Source organism: Accipiter gentilis, chromosome 22 (genome assembly GCF_929443795.1).
Source record: "Accipiter gentilis chromosome 22, bAccGen1.1, whole genome shotgun sequence".
Lineage (NCBI taxonomy): Eukaryota > Metazoa > Chordata > Aves > Accipitriformes > Accipitridae > Astur > Astur gentilis.
In genome coordinates this window covers 2,208,997-2,226,057 of record NC_064901.1, presented here as the reverse complement: position 1 = coordinate 2,226,057, position 17,061 = coordinate 2,208,997, and the positions used below count along the sequence as shown (strand labels likewise).

The window sequence follows — 17,061 nt, the reverse complement described above, 5'->3', positions numbered from 1 at the left end:
AACCCTGGAGGCCTTGCCTCTGCTGTGACTTTTATAGACTTGTTTTCCCTACATGGCTGTTTTCCAAGGATCCTGGAAAGATCAAAGCTGTGCATATAAAACCCACAATTGTCTCTACAATGCCAGGTCTGAACAAAAAGTTACTTGTCGGGAATATAGCAACAACCCTGGAAAAGAGAAGCTATTTTCAGCAAACATTGGAGGTACTAAACATTCTGCTTCCAGCTCTTGGTACAGACAGTTATTCTGTAAGAGTACCACATCTGTTTGCACGGAGTACTTAGTTCTGGAGATGCTAGTTGCAGAGCAAATGAGTTCTCCACTGCCTATTTAGGGCCCCAGTTTGGTGACACACTTATACCATATTAAGCCAACCAATAGGAAGGCAAGCTTCAAAGTCTTAAGAAGCTTCGGAAGTATTTTATTGGCTTGGGTTTCTTTGTTTGTTTGTTTTTTTTCAAATCCCAGCATCCACAGAGAAACTGTTAATAAATCTTAGGAGCTGCTAGCCAACATGGACTTAAGAAGCATGCATACTCTGTAATACATTTTCCCCCACACAGACAGCCTTGTAAACACAACTTTTCCGCTACACAACAATTAGGCAATAACCTGAGCATTAACAGAAGCTTACCCATGGCAGCAAGAAGCTTTACAGGCTGATTTATCCTGTTCTTGACAAGCCAATTTGTCTTGAGCTAAACTCTACTGTTGAAGATAGACTGCAACAGAACCCGCACAATCTCATTTAAGTGTCATCTCAAATCTCTCCACTGGCCATATGCTCTCAAAAGATGTTAATTGGCATGCAGGTTTTCCAGACAGCTTCTTCCTTCAAAGATTAAATCTGTACTATCTAAGGAAGTTTATTAATTCTGGGACATTAGCTAACATCTGCACACTAGTAGGACTAAAGTACACATAGTAGATTGTCAAGATTGTCTACGTTTAGGAATTTTGGTAGATCAGCTGCACTGATGTGAAATGGCATGAGTTGACCTAGTGCCAACCACATTTTACATCAGAACCTGCTAAAGCAGGCAAGGTCAGTAGTTCTACTGGTCTGTGAGTCCCACATAGCCTAACACACCTGCACACAGTCCACACTAAGAGCTTCAGTTATGCATTGTTGCTTGTTTTCAAAGAAGCTAGAAATATTTACATTACATGCACTTCACAGAATGAAATTTTGCCATGTGTCTGTACACTGCAGATACTATTGTAATACTAGTATTAATTTTTCTATGTAGAAAATTGCTGCAGGTGCCAGGGCTGATAATAGGAAGTGGTGCTTATGTGGGTCATTCAGGTATTTTCAAAAAAAACTCTACTCTAGTAAGTCATGTACCACACCAGGAAGCATGAACTATGTTTCAAACTATTTCAAAGACAGAGTGCACATCACCTCATTTGTGATTACTCCTGTTCAAATGCTTTACCTTAATGTTCATGTGGCATTTTAGTCACGCTATTGCTAATGAAATAAGCTAGTGAGCTGCTACACAGTATTTTCGCCTTTGCCTCTATAAGCAGCACAACAGCATTCTGTAGAACAGCGGCACTTCAACGCTCTCGAGAGTAAAAAGTGAGCCACACGTTTTAAATCAAACATAGTGTAAACAATGAAGAAAAAATGAAATTACTTCAACAAAGCCACATTCCTAGTTGTATTTCTGCTACAACAGATTAATGTTTAGGGTGTGAAGATAGAGGATGACAGCTCACACCTGAATAGAAATAGCAAGAACCAAAATCTTATGAGAACAAAGCAGGTGTACAGTTATAAAGGTTTATGAGCTCTTGCACAAACACCACAATGTTGATTAAAGTCCAACAGAGGAGGCACTGAAGAATTCTCACATTCCAATGCGTAACACAAAGAGTACAGATCTGCTCATGTCTGTAAACACTCTTCAAAGCACCAAAGGCTCAAAGATTTCTCCTGCCTGGCCCAGGTTAAAGTAATTTTTCTGGAGGCTTGCCATGCTCTGTGGGAGGGAAGTAGGGATGCAGCAACAAGCTGGATTTAAAAGATCCCCAGCTGGAAGCACAAATATAAAGAGTGATGTTTAAAACTGTTAGTCCCCTGGAGAGAAGCAGGAAACTCTCTTTATGACCCCCAGATTATTTGTTTTTCCAACAGTTTCCCAGCTCAGCTTGAGATTCTCAAGGGCAGCAACAAGAAAAGTTTTCACTTTGCTCAAATTAGTTTTGACTGGTCTCCGGGTTCCCAAGGTGATAATTTAACACCTCATTAACAAGTGCATTATTGGAGGAAATTCAAATGAACCCATTTTAATGCTAATTGAATGTTTTCAACCTCAGCCCGCACAAGGAATATTTATTTCCCCTTTCAAGTACAATAGCAGCCACTGCTTCCATTTGTGGATCTATTGCTCACAATGGCAAGGTACAAAGTTCATTTATAACTGTAAGCTGCTTGAAGTTCAATTCCAAGTGATGTGACATGGGCTATTCCTTCTCTACCATTTACAATTTATACTTGCATGTAATTCTGGCTTATCTTTGGAAAGAAAAGGGGAATTTTACAAAATGTCCAACTTGAATAAAGCTACTGACTAGGCAGCTGATTGAACTACTAAGGTCATATCTTCACTTGAGAGCCTGATTAACCATATGGAGGTTAAAACACTAATTGCAGTCTTTTGTCCCCTAGAATTGAAGCAGACCAGGCTTAGTTTTGTTTCCAGCATGCTTCTCCCTGTGCATATTAACAGTATAGCAATGGTCCTGTCTTCTGAACAGCTCAGTTCTCTGCCAACACAGCTGTACGTTCTTATTCCCTTTGGCTGTAATTGGCTTAACCACCTTTTCTGATTTAACTCACTCAAGTTTGTTGGACACAGCAATGGCAAGACTAGAAATAATTTTTTTAAGGTTTCCTCTGACTAGATGTAGTCAACCACTAGCACGTCACAACTGAGGTACTCAGATGAGACAAATACCAATCAAACTACGTGCAGCTAACTGACTAGCCTTCAAAGGTTAGTTATTAATTTCTGATAGTTTCGCAGCTGGGATGGCCTATGCAACTGCTACCTCCATTGCTTGCAACATTAGAGCTATGTAGGATAACAATCCTTGGTTTCTATATAGTGCTCAAGACAGCACTCAAAATTTAAGTGCCACCTTGGGCAAAGTCTATCCACAACTTATTCGATATATGCTACATATGCTGCTGTGATTGGGTGTGGGATATTTGCCTCCTGAAACTGAAATGGAAGACAGTAAACTTGTTACAAACATCAACATGTATAATTATTATTACTGAGTTAATGTCCATGGAAGGAAGTAGATTGCCTCTTTTACAAGCTATTAACATCACCAGCTTTAGTTCAAGTTAAAATACTCCCAGATTTAAGGCTCACCTTCAGTTTTTAATGCACAGGAGACCAAACTAAGTTTCATCTCTGCATCAGGTTAACCAGTTCCTAAACAGGTTTCACCTTGCATGTTTTGATTTGCCCACATCTCAGTCAGGTTACTTTATGATTTTCTTCCACTTGCCCCCAGCAATGTTATCAGGGAAACAAACAGGCTGGGTCCTGAACACCAACAGTGCTAACTGAACTCCAGTTACACAGGATATATCATGGGCTTTTATGTAAATGGCAGAAAGGAGCTGACTGGATTCCCAGTCCTAATGAAGTTGTAATGGTGAAAAATCCAGCTTTCAACTCAAATTGAATGAAATGCTGAAAAATTCTATAAGACAGGTTAAGTACTTAATATCATAAATCCCAACAATGTCTCATTTGCCAGGGCAAGCCCCAAGCTGTCTCATTTTCCCTACAGTCAATTTAAATAACCCAAACACCACATGAACAGCAAGAACAAAGTGGCTCTATACTACAAGTTTCCAGGACTCCATTCCAGGAATCAATTCATCATTTTTGTGTATACTATGATCCCAAAAAGCATGCTTATTGTGTCTTTTTATTATTTAAAAAAGCCCCTTTATCTACAAAACTATCTGAAGTCCATTCATCTTTGTGGTTGAACAGAGAAAGAGCAGCATCCATTGAACTGCTGACAAGCATCTGCAACACTTGCTTGTTAAAAATTTCAACCGCAGTGACTTTGAATAGGAAAACCAGCTCCAAAAATTTGCTTTTGCAAAAAGAAGCCTCGTCCAACTCTCCTACTCACCTTGCTCTACTAGATAACAAAGCCAAATGTGATATGCAAGATACCCATGTACATTGTCACTGGAGTTCTCTGAAGACATTCCATGTGCTCAAAATGTTGACCACTCTTGAGGACTGTTCCTTTGAAGAAATTCTCACAGTGATCACAAATCAAGTATGTTTTGTTTAAGACCACATGATGGTCTTCTAGACAATTACATGCAAGACAAGTAATGCAAAGTAAAAGACGACAGACATACAGCACTGAGCTAATAACGTAGAGGAGCTTCAGAAGCAGTACTGGAAGCACCATTACAAAGAACCCATAACATGGCTCTGCCATCACGTTGGCTGTTGGAGTGGTTTTTTGCAGCCTGGATGAAGGAGCAAGTAATATACTTTATTCATATATAATTATATTCCCATAACTGTCTTCAGAGAGATTGAGGCTTGACAGTCATATGCATAAACATTACAGAGAATTAACAGATTAGCTTGTACAGAATTATCTCAATTCAGGCCACAGAATTGCATACCATCCATCTTATGTTCTCAATAAGCAGCCATTCAGCTTTTCATAGCATCTATATTTTGTCTGTGCTGCCTCCTAATAATATCCTATATAGTCACTGGCAGCTTGCTTGAAAGATCTGAAAGGAGATATTTGCTTTTTTTAGTTATGTAAATTTTTAGTAACTACAACGCCTTATAGTGTAAGTTTAGAGCCTCCAGATGTTTAATTAGATTTAGAAATAACCTGAAGTATAAGAGCAGAGAATTAACTTATTCTTGCAAAATAATACACAAAAAACCCCTTTTGTCCTCAAAACCTAATTGCTTCCTACTACTTATTCCTCAGCTACAGAACATCTCAATCTAACACCACAATTTCCACAAAGGTTTGATGCCATGGAGAACAGCAGCTTTTATAATAGTGTGTGGTGAACAGAAGGCGGCAGACAAAGAAGCCTCAAAGGCTCTTTTCAAGAAAGCATTCTTGAAGCCATTAAAAGATTTAGCTGTGGCCCAAAAAACAGGGTTGGGAGCTAGAAGTCTACTGTTCTGACTCCAGCTCCAACTTCTGTGCCCTTGTAAAATCATTGCCCTATCTCAGTTTTCCTTCATCCATTAGTTCAGCTTGACTAATTTAAAAGCAGTGAAATTTGTAACACACAGTCGATTCAGAAGTGCTTACCAGTGACCCAGTTTAACACTATTTCTCTACTTGTCTTCCACAGTTAACTCTTACCAGCACCACTCTACTCCACAATTACTTGTAGTCAAACCAACTGCAGGCAGTGGTCCTCCAGAGCCTCACCCATAATTCCACAGAATCCAAACAGAGATTTTTCAGCCAAAGCCCTCAAACAAGGAAAAAACTTTGTCATGCTATCACTAAACAGCTGCTCAATTCACCCAATTGAACTTTTGCCAGCTTTGTCCACAGAAAATGCCTACAAAGTAATATCATCTCTAAAGCCTTAAGGCAATTAAAAAATGCATGACTGGAAAACAGCAGTGTGGAGAAAATTAACAGAGAAGCACTCTCATGCAGGGATCATCCTATGAGGTGCTTATCCTAGCTAAAGGCTGAGTTAGATACTTAGAAAGCCAGTAACACTTTCATGAGACCTGTAGTTGAGAAATCCTTTTGTGTATGAGCAGACAGGACTTTGGCTATCTAGCTGTTATATCCAGCACTTCCAAAAACTGCTACAGTTCATATAAAAATCAGACATACAGAGGCTTCTTTGAAATGACACAGCTTTCAAATGCCAAAAACACTTTTCTCAATAGAAAGAGTGACTAGGAATTCTGGTACTCCTCAGCACCAAATTAGCAGGATGTAGCCTGACACGCATTTTAAGCAACATGACAAAAAAAGGCCTTTGGAGTTTATTTTTTTGCCAAACTAGTTCCTGATCTGGTTCACCTTTCAGCTCTGATGGATCTTGCTGGCATAATGGCAACAGAACAGTCTGGGGTGGAAGTTGCTTCCATTCTCCTGGCTTGAATGAGTATCACACTGTAGCCTCACAAAGGGGCAAAAACACCTTAGTTTGAATACTGCAAACAACAATCAGTTACACATTCCTTGTTTCCCACTTCATTAAGCAAAACAGATACTGGAAGGAACCCAAAACAAGCAATGCTTGAGCTGACCACGGACTGTTGGCAAATCATCAGCTAGAAAGAGCTCAAACAGTCACTTTCAAGATGATGGCAAGACCCAGCCCTTTTGCACAACTTCTCATGTAGTTTGGAGCTTGGTTAATATCTGTTCTTGAGAGCAGCACTGGGGACAACTCTTGGCTCGTACAGGTCTCTTACATGGACCACTCGGAAGCAGTGCTAGCACAGGTACAAGTGCTGCCTGGCTATACTCGCCTCAGTGATGACTTCTCTATTTAGCAACCACCAACACTAATTGCTGGCACTTAACTCTGTTCTCAGATAATGTAAGCAAACCAAATGAAACCTGTTGTAACAGAAAAATTCTTAAGCCATTTCTCCAGCAAGCTTTTTCACTGTAGGACTTACCTGTCAGGTTAGTGGGTCAGATGACCCTTATTCAAAAGCAAATACAGTTCTTCAGTATACACTACCACCTTGTGGCCAGATGCCTGAAACTCCCATAACTGAATATTTTCTGCAGTTTGAATTCTAAGAGCCTCAGAACTGAACATGGCTGACAGATCCTCAGCAAACTATACTGTCATCCTGAGCTGCTCACAACTTTTTAATTACCTGTGAAGACGGAAAAGTACCGTACATGCAAAATGCTGTACCATTTCAATTTCAAGGCAGCTTACACATTACAAGAGCAAGCTATTTACTTCATGCTGTAACTGAAGGAAGCTGCTACCTACTAGGCAAATGAGACATGAGAATTTGTTTTTGACTTTGAATGCATTCAGACTAGTACAGACTTCCCCTTTCTTTCTTTCATACTGAAAAAGGAAAACCAAGACAATAAAGACGAATATGCTGAATTTCTTCTCCTGGTGCATTAAGTCTACTGATCTTGAAAACTGCCTCTAGCTCCCCAAGTAAAAAGGGATTTCAGAAGCATTCCTGTATCTACTTTAACTGAGGTGCAAACATCAAATTATACTAGAGATGAAAATCAAAAGCATTGCCCCTGCAGTAACCAGCACACAAGACTGTAAAAGGTACACAGCAAAATACTCTGAAAGCAATCTAAAAAGTGGGGCAGATAACAAAGGACAGACAGCGGGGAAGAGAAGGAAGGAGGCTAGAAAAGCTAGACACAGAACAAAAATCAATACAAACCAATACTGTGTCTTAGATAAGACTAAGATGACTTAGCTCTAGCTGGAAATTCCTTATGCTGTTATTAGGCTGATCTGCCAAGCAGAACGATAAATTGGTTTATTGCTCTAGAAATTCCAAGTCTACATGTACTAACAGACAGATGCAAATGTGTCCACTGAATGAGTTATGTGTCAAAGCAATAAAAAGGCTCTGTTTGGCTTCCCCCTTCCACATGCTTACTCTTAGAAAGACTCACCAACAGTTGTACCATCTTCACCCATGATGCACTTCATAGAGGTGATGACTTGCTCCACAACAGGAGGTGACAGTGATGTCGCATACACAGCACTGTGAGAGTATGTCCTGAGGTAATCAATCAGTTCCTAGCAAAACACAAGAGGCATCAGACATTGCCTTCCTAGACTCAGAAAAATGCATTACTGTCGTGTCTTAGTCACAAAATAAAAGGGGCCACCACAAGAAACCTCATTCAGAATGTGCTGGAAGAGAACAGGTATCTCAAGGATTGATTTTACAGTACAAGAAATAAGGAGTTGAAAAGTGAGCAGCAGGGACATGACAACCCGTAATTAAGTCACAGGGCAAGAATGTGTATTGATCAAAGTCAAATGCCTATGACAGACTTGTTTAGCTAACACCACCAGCAGTGGATTGCAACAAGGTGTTTGCATTACTCAAGCTGTGCGCAGGCTGTTTTTCAAAAGTGTTTATTATAACAGTGGAAGTATAAAACGAATGAAATAGTGGGGAGCAGGACCCATAGGTGCTTATGTATCATGCTCAATTTAATTGTTTCTCCATAAAAGTCACCAAATGGGAATAGGTCACAAAATATTTTCTCCCATTTATCAGCACAATATAAATAAAGCAGCAGGTGTAATTTAAGAGTCCAAGAACCTCAGCCTACCCCTCCTTCATTTCCCAGTTAAACATACCTGCTTACATTTGTTAGAGGGCAGAAGCAGGTCATATAGGAACAAAGGACCAACACACAGTAGATCTAGGCTGCTTGTTGTTGACTGTAACAAAACCACTCTAAAATACCCAGACCACTCCAGCAAAATATTAAAGACCAGTAGGAACGCTAGGACAGATCCTGTCTTCTGCTACCACAAAATTAGTCATGACGGCCCTGTAGCTAGCACAAGCTGGTAACATGTTATAGAAATATATGGAAGTGTTCGATTTTATGTCGCTGTCTGCATGGAGTCAGAGTTAAATAAAAGGAAGTTGTAAAGGGACTTTGACATAAACTAGGTAAGAAGATTTAAGGCCTCTTACCTCTGAAGCAATCCATCAAACAGTAGCTAAAACACAGCTGCAAAGGACTCTTAGCTGCCTCACCTTATGCCAAGGGAGTTAATCCCACTAGCTCACTACCCTTTGGAAAAATATTAATACATTGCTTTCTTTTGGGGAAGATGTCAGAGTAATTTTAATCCAACTGTAGTAAACTCCCAAAGAGGAACATCTGCAAGTCCCATCTCCACTTGGATGGGCTGAAATAACTGTTGCTATTAGTATCTAAAAAATCATTGTCCTGGTAGGAAAATGGTAGAATTTTACTCTCAAATAAAGCTTAGATGCCTCATCTGTGAGACACATTTGAGGATATGAGAAAGGGGACACATACAATTGCCTAAACCATCCCTCCCAAAAGGAGGCATTTGGCAAGGGCAACATTTTCTCACAGTACTTTGCAGTAGAACAGAGTCAGTAGCCAAAAAACCCAACCCAAAACAAAACAAACAAACAAAAAAAGGGGGGGGGGGGGGGGGTGGTAAGTGTCTTTTTAGAAACCAAACTGTTCCAAGTCCAGATGGAATCAATTCTACCAGACTAACCTAAGAAGAGGATTTTCCTCCAAACAAGTTGAAAAGCTTCAGCTTTTGGCATTTTTCCAGCAAGTCTCATTAGAAGTAACATTAAGTAATCCCTGCTTCCTGGCTCACAGTAGTTTCTAAAAAGATATTATACAACTACCGTACATTCTGTAAACTGAGATTATTGCTGACCATGTGAGAACTATGCAATTATGAAGTATTTTACTAGACTAGACTCTCTGCATTGCACAGACTTTCACTGTACTAGACAGTATGTAAAATTAGGAAACAAATTACAATCAGGGTACTTGAGAAATAGATCAACTTTGGAATGCTTAGTGAAGGATGCCACCACCAGCCTGAAACAGCCATGAGATTCCCAGCTTTTTACCTTCTTGCCCCCAATGTATCCTCCAGCAGCTCCAAAGCTTTTGGTGAATGTTCCCATCATAACATCCACATCTTCAGGACTGAGTCCAAAATACTCCACTACACCCCGGCCACTGGGACCCAAGGCACCTATACTATGAGCCTCATCGAGGTACAGATAGGATTTGTACTTCTTCTTAAGGGCAATCACTTCAGGCAAACGGACTATGGATCCCTCCATGCTGTTGAGAAACACAAATTCAGTGTAAGTTGATTTAATGGTTTGGGCCTCCTTACAGAGCCTAAAGTCACTAAGCCTTCTTCACTCTTTGAGTAATTATGAACCCATAAAATTTGCTAGACAGATTGTGCTGTGCAGAGAGATGAAAGGTAAATCCTTGCACCTGGAGCCCAGATCTCTACTTTCTACCTGTTTAACTTCTCTGGGATGCTGACATATGGACTAAATAGTAGCAGCAACAGTAAGTTAAGGCAAAGGAATGTGTTCAGTGACAATTTTATAAATTATCTCATTTTTACTTCCACTACTTACCTGTTGTTTTTAAGTTTAAGAACTAACTAGGCTCTCATTAGTAGCACTCCAAAACATCCCATTTTGTGCTGAAAGTCACTACGATTCAAATGCCTAACACAGCTAAGCCTACTACATGCTCCTGCTCACTCTCAGCAAAAACATTCAATTTGCACAATTCCATTCACACTAGCATCATCTAGTGAGCACAGAAAGAACAGAATGGACAAGCAATTTAAGACCTCAGCTCTGATGGAAATAATCAGTTGAGATTAATTAATTTCTACAATCTAATCAGGATGTGGGAAGCATTGTGATAACACCAGGTGCAGCTACAGTACTAGCAACAGAAAGTCCAGGATGGGAGACATACATAGGTCAATTTAATTCGCAGATGAGATAAATGAAATAACTATGAAGTGACAATATTCATAGTTTGATTTGGCAAAGGAACCCAAATACTAAGCAGCTAGATCTCATGTGGAGGGTCTTAGGAATATAAAGAATAGTTTGTACCTGTATATTCCTTCCACCAAGATAAGAATTTTTTTCCAGGGCCTCCGTGTACGAGGTTGCCCATGCACAATAGCATCTTTGAGCAGCTTCTCCAGGCTTTGCATATCTGCACCAGAAATTACTGTTAAATGGTACCAAAACAGCTACTAGCTTGAGCTTTGCAATGACTAAAGACTTCAATACTCCAGAAACACACAAATTGCTCCATTGTGGAGGACAGGCCACATATAAGTCAATAAGCATCAGCTTCATCTAGCTGCGGGCCCACAGATGAGATTAAAGGGAATGGGTGACTGTATGAACTCCGAGGAAGAATTTCATCATTCTAAGCTAAAAGCACAAGTTAAAGCATTAGGCACAAACAGCAAACAAGGAAGCAAGGAAAAAAAAAAGAAAAAAAGAAAAAAAAAGGAAGGTATCTCACTGTGAGGAAAAGAGAAAGCCATTTAGGAAGTAAGCATGTCCTTGTGGATAGAAATAACTCAAAAAATAAGAAGCAAGCTCAATGATAATCAACTAAAAATAAGTAGAAGATAGATCACAGTGGAGGACAGGAAGGGGAGCAAGTGTACATTTTTTATTACTTTGTTTCAAATTGAAGGGACTGAAGGTATGGAACAGGAAGCTACTAAACCAAAAACAGAAGAGGAAGAAAAAAGAACAACCAGTGTAGGAAAGAGGACAGTGCTCAGCATATAAGAAACCGGACAGATGAAGTTGTTAGTAGCAATGTATTCTGAAACTTTACTAGCTTTGGGCTACGCACACTTGACATGATCCTAGGAGACCTGACTAACGTGAGCAAATAAATACACATGAAATTGGTCCTGAAAAAAAAAACCAAACCAACAAAAACTGAGAAAAGGAGTGGAGATGGGAGTAATCAAACCGTAAAAGCTGAAGTGCTGAGCAGGAGACAGATATAAACACCAGGGCATGAAAAAGAGCACAACAATCATGAAAAGAGGATTGGCAGATTAGAGCACTTGTAGCAGCAAGAGGAGCTTGTAAACTAGAACTAGACTAGAAATTACACAGCAAAATAGGTCATTTAATAGACAGTTAAAAGACAGCTAATGTTCAGAAAAAGACAAAATGAAGAAGTCAGCAGTGGAGTCCCTGCCTCCAACAAATCTCTCTCAATGAAGAAAGGACAAGTTTAGTGTAGTTAGGGAGAACAATGGAATATAAACTTCTGCTCTGATCTCTCAAAAAAGAGGGAAAGACTGCAAACTAGGTCTGACCTTAATGAAAGAGACAAACTGCAGAATTGAGGTAGGAAAATAATGAAAACATTGAACAAGGACTTTAAGGGGGATTTAAATTTTTTCCCCCATAATTTCTAAAAAGCAGCATATGGATGAAGCCATTAACTTCTCAGGAAAATGAAGTTAAGTAAGGCAGCATAGAGAAGTGCAGGACTGACAACACAAACGTAACTGAATTGAACATCATCTTGACAGGCCAAGATCATTGCTTGTATTTTGCCTTCTGATTCTAATCTGCCACTCTATTCTCTTTCACAGATCCCCACCACCTGCAAGGTTTCTAGAATATCTCCCAATCTTGCCATTACTAGTTTGTACCCCATTCCCACAGATCATCTGTTCTTCCTCATCACACCAGAGCTTCTAAATCCTTCACCTCATACCCAGAACAGTGACGCTGTTTGTCACCTGCTTTCTCTGAAATTCTGGAACTGGATGCAATGTTCAGAAGTACGTCTATATAAGTACAGAAGTTGAGTGCAAAGCTTTTGTGATCTTGCCCAGCAACCAAGATTTATGGACAATTAAAAAAAATTAACAAAAAAAAAAAATCACTGAATGTTACAGTCAGCCCTACACTTCTGTAAAGAAAATTATTCAAACGATAGAGAACAAGAAAGAGAGAACACAAAAGAAACAATAAGCACAGCATAGGCCCCACTATCAAGTAGGACAAAGAAAGGAAAATGATTGCAGCCACCCAAGCTTTGCTGTCACCACCACATACTTCAAAGAAAGCAACAGGCATCATGATCTTAGAGATCGATACTATTAAGAGTATTAGGAGCAGCTGAAGAATGACGATAGTGGCATTACTAATTAAGGACAACCAAGTACCTCTTTCATTGAGAATAAGAGAAGGAAACCTTAAGTATTTTTAATCTGAAAGTTATTCTAAATACCTCCTTTGGAGGCAGCTGAAACTAGCAAAGTGAAATTTCTGTGTACTTTGGAAACAAATACTTAAAACAAGTAACTCAGTGAAATTAATCTGTGCTTCACATCACCAAAACTCCTTTTGGAACTACTTTGTACCAATGCAAGGCTGTCTAGTTTAGCTAGGACATCTGTGTTCATAAGCTTTTTTTACTGTAGGATCATGTTGGCTCTGGTCCTAAAATTAAACTTGCTTATTCCCCAAATTGTAACCTAGACCACTACAAGATTGCATTATTATGTGACAGGGACTGTTAGAATAGTCTAACCACGGTGAGCTATCCAAGAAGCCATGTTAAAACACTAGTGCCCCTAGACTTGCCAAAAGGCAGCATGTTCCTCTTCACGTGCAGAAGGTGCAAGCCAGAACAGCTTCAGGATAAAAATGTTATTAGTTGAGACTGAACATACCAAAAAATATCCAATTAAAGATGACTACATTCTCAGAAGCAGCAGTCTTCTGACCTTTCAGGTAACCAGCAATTGATTTCCTTGCATGAAATTGAATCTCCAACTATTAGAAGATAGAATAGATTGTATCTGATCTATAGCATCTGCAGAAAAGCAGAGTCCACCATCTGATACTTACTGTTGTGCTTAAAGATTCGAATAGTTGCTCCTGACAGTCTTGCTCCAAGCACCAGTGATGCATGATTCAGTTCATCACTCAAAATCAGACAGCCCTGAATTAGAAGGGGAAAGAGGAAGATATTGAAAAGCTTACATTTCACAGCCAAGCATGTAACACCTTTCAGCTCTGAACTGCTTGGAGATCATTTAAGGGAAGAAAAAAAAAAGCGCATTTCTAACATAAATGCAGCTAGTCCAGGCGAGACTTGCTAAGAAACAATTGGCAGCCTTAGTATGGCAAATAAAAATACACAACTGCTGTTAACTGAAAGAACCACTTTAGTTTCACTTTCCCCAGAAGTCCTGAAGCTGCATCTGTCTGAATATCTCATGTCGATGATTAGTACCCTTTTTCCTATGCAGCCAGGCAAAACAGAGAAGAGCAGCTTGTCCGCAGTTCACTCAGCAACTCTACAGTGGAGCTAGGAAACAGGCCACCAAAGTCCTAGATTACAGACCTTATCAAAGTTGCACTATTTCTTGCATTAGGACGTAACCACTGACTAATCCCATGTGTGCTCAGTGGTACCAAAGGGACTAATTTTCTTTAATGAACAGAACAATTGAGTATTTCGTAGATGGAGGTAACATACAAGAGACAGGAAGTGGAAAACAAAATTGCAGAGTGAAATTGCAAAGTTTTCTGAAGCCATTAAATATTACATTGAATTTGTTTCCTTTTTCAAAAAAGGGAAGGTATATGCTTGGATAAATATCAAAACAGGATACATCTGTTTTGAAAGCAGCAATGATTGCAGGTCAATAGCTGATATGCTGAACATTCAGTCATAGTGTTACCGCTGTGGACTATAGGAATGCATATTGGGGGATTAGTTTGCAAGAGAGCAATAGTATTTCTAAATAACCTTGGCCCACTCTAATTACTATGCAAATGTGCTGCAACTCTAGAAGTGACTAAGTTAAAAATCCGGAAAGCATGTCAAGATGCTGAAGATTAGACACTAAACACATCCTCATTCTATGTTTCTCTACTAACAACCGGTGGAGGGAAGAGTCAAGAACATTTCTTCTCTGCAACGAGAGTTACTAGAAGGGACTGTGAAAAGCATTACCTACAGATACACAAGGTGGTGGCACAGACAATAGGCGTATTTTCTCCACAATAAAGGAAATTTTGCACTAGAATTGCGATGTACCTAGAAATATTCTACATCCTGGGAAAGCTCGAGACTGGTTTTCCCCAGAAACTGCACTAAATCAAGTGTTCAAACGGCTGTTACAAGGATTCACACTGCATATTTCAGAAACTTTGGCATAAGAAGCATGGAAAACTCCAACTAGCGTTTGCTTTTTAGAAATACTTTACCAAACAAGGAGTATGTATACTATGTCAGAGGCCACTGCTGTTAAGCACTACTGTATGAAAACCCGAATATAATAATCCAGTACTACTATCCTTCTTAAATGTTAGGAAGTTGAAAAAGTGATAGATTAAAAAAAAGACAAATAAGAGATTAATAGCCTACAAGGAGCTTCTCCATAAAAACAAGTACAAGCTTTTGTTAGAGAAAGCAGATTTAACAAATCAACGAGCAGCCTCTTTTCACCCCCCTGTAACAGAAGAGGGCATTCAATTAGACAAAATAAATTAATTTAGAACTGAAGAGGAAGTAGAGTCTCGTATTGTCTGCCACTAGAGAGAGGGCAAAGGATCAGAGAAACCAGTGGTACAGTACAGCAATCACTGATGATAATATGTAAAACTGAGTGCTGCTACTACAATGATAAGACTTCAGTTGCATTTATCAGCAAACTTACATGTGAGAGAGTATCCAGAAGAAGACTAACACTAATTGGAGATCACACTACTGGTATCAAGACAAACATATTCCAGTGAAGATCAGACTTACCAATGCATCCTACAAGTCAGACACAGAAACTGAAGTGAATGCCACGTTTTACCACAGTGCTGCACACATGAATTGCATAATTCAGTCCTGAGCACTTAATTTCACAAACTAACTATACATGGAAATTAATTTGTTTTCTTACAACCAAAAAAGAAATCCTTCAAGCACCATTGCTCTAATTCCATTATCTAGCCTCTGTAAGTCCAGAGCTATGACAAAAAGCTCTGTGCTACAGGCAGTACAGAATGCTGTAATTAGCTAGTTACTGTAACTACATTAATGACACTTATTCCAAAACAGGGAAGTTTCAGCATCTAGCTTAGCCTCAAATGGTCTAACAAATTCTGACTACATAATCCTCCAATCTCACATTATCTGCGGTCTAGACTCAGCATACATGGCAGTGACTGTACTAGGCAGCCAACAAGTTGGCTGTCAACAGTGGGTCTCTCCTGCTAAAAACTGCCAGGTAGAAAAAGACCTGTTTTTAGCAATGATTCAGTAGTGCTGAAATACAACTTTCAGTGTACACCAACTATACCTGTTTTCAGCATCTTCTTTGTAGAAGCTGCTGTTAACAAGCCATAGTGAACAGAGATCAACTAGGTAATGCTGATGAAGCTTTTGAATTTCTTTTGCTGACCAGTGCTGACCAGACTACGGGGTAGAGTTGGACCCTAGGATAGTCAAGTCATATTTGTTGCTATTAAAAGAGGATTCAGTAGCAACATAAACCAAGCACTTAAGGGTTCACAGAGCAAAACCAGAACAGGTGGTCCAGTATTACATACATACAATTAACTTTATTGCAGTGGTTTGTATTTTAAGCTAATTAAGTTGCATTATAGGTGCCCAGATATGATGTAAATAATGATTAGCTTCAAATCATATCAGTGACTGTCAAAGAAACTCCTTCTGGCCAAATGCAGATGCCATTACTAATTATATTTGTCAAACCTCCAAAAAATTAGTGTTACAGGCAGCTTTGTGCCTGAAAATGTGTGTAGGACATACAGAGAGACATAAAAAGTAGTTTACAAAACAAAACAAACAAACAAAAAAGGAGACAAAAAAAAGAGAGATCCCAAGAGTAATCAAGCACGAGGAGTCTCTGGGCTTTACTGAGGACACTATCAAAGCATTGCCAAACAGGCTGTTCACACACAGCCAATTGTGTACTGGGTGGTGCCAGAATTCAGGATTTATGTGAGCTGTTATTTGCAGACAATCAAGAAATCAAAAGTGCAGTGAAAAGCAACTTCAGGCAGCCAAAAAAAGCATTTAGTGAACATTCTGAACTGTGAAATGGTTCATCTGACAAGAATTCTTTTCTTCAGAAAAGAGCATTTTCTGTTTGGAGTATTCACCTGAGTATAAGGGTACTTCTAGCATTATGAGACAGAAGCTTCTTACTACCTTACTTGAAGTGCACAAAACCTAAGTATGCTCATTACTAACACATTACAGACTGCTGTATCCATTTATGAAGAGTTGGTTTAGTAAATGTGCAAGATACGCACATGAAAACAGGTATGTTACATGCCTTGGAATTTACTGTTCAGATTCTCTCAGTGGTTGTAAAAACTGTTAAAAGTTCAAATGTGAAAACTAAGGAGCTGAGTACGGTGTCTCAAGGTTATTCTCATAAGGTATTAAAGATATACAGTGGGT

General features: G+C 39.3%; 1 protein-coding gene across 1 annotated transcript in view; it reads right to left on the bottom strand.

Annotated features, from left to right (window-relative positions):
* SPTLC2 (serine palmitoyltransferase long chain base subunit 2) overlaps positions 1 to 17,061 on the bottom strand; it is a 76,554-nt gene that overhangs the window by 34,781 nt on the left and 24,712 nt on the right. Inside the window, exons 6-9 of the mRNA XM_049825337.1 lie at positions 13,479 to 13,572; positions 10,686 to 10,791; positions 9,660 to 9,879; positions 7,681 to 7,807 (exon numbers count right to left, since the gene is read on the bottom strand). Coding sequence (XP_049681294.1) covers positions 7,681 to 7,807; positions 9,660 to 9,879; positions 10,686 to 10,791; positions 13,479 to 13,572 — 547 coding nt within the window. The remainder of the gene's footprint in view (positions 1 to 7,680; positions 7,808 to 9,659; positions 9,880 to 10,685; positions 10,792 to 13,478; positions 13,573 to 17,061) is intronic.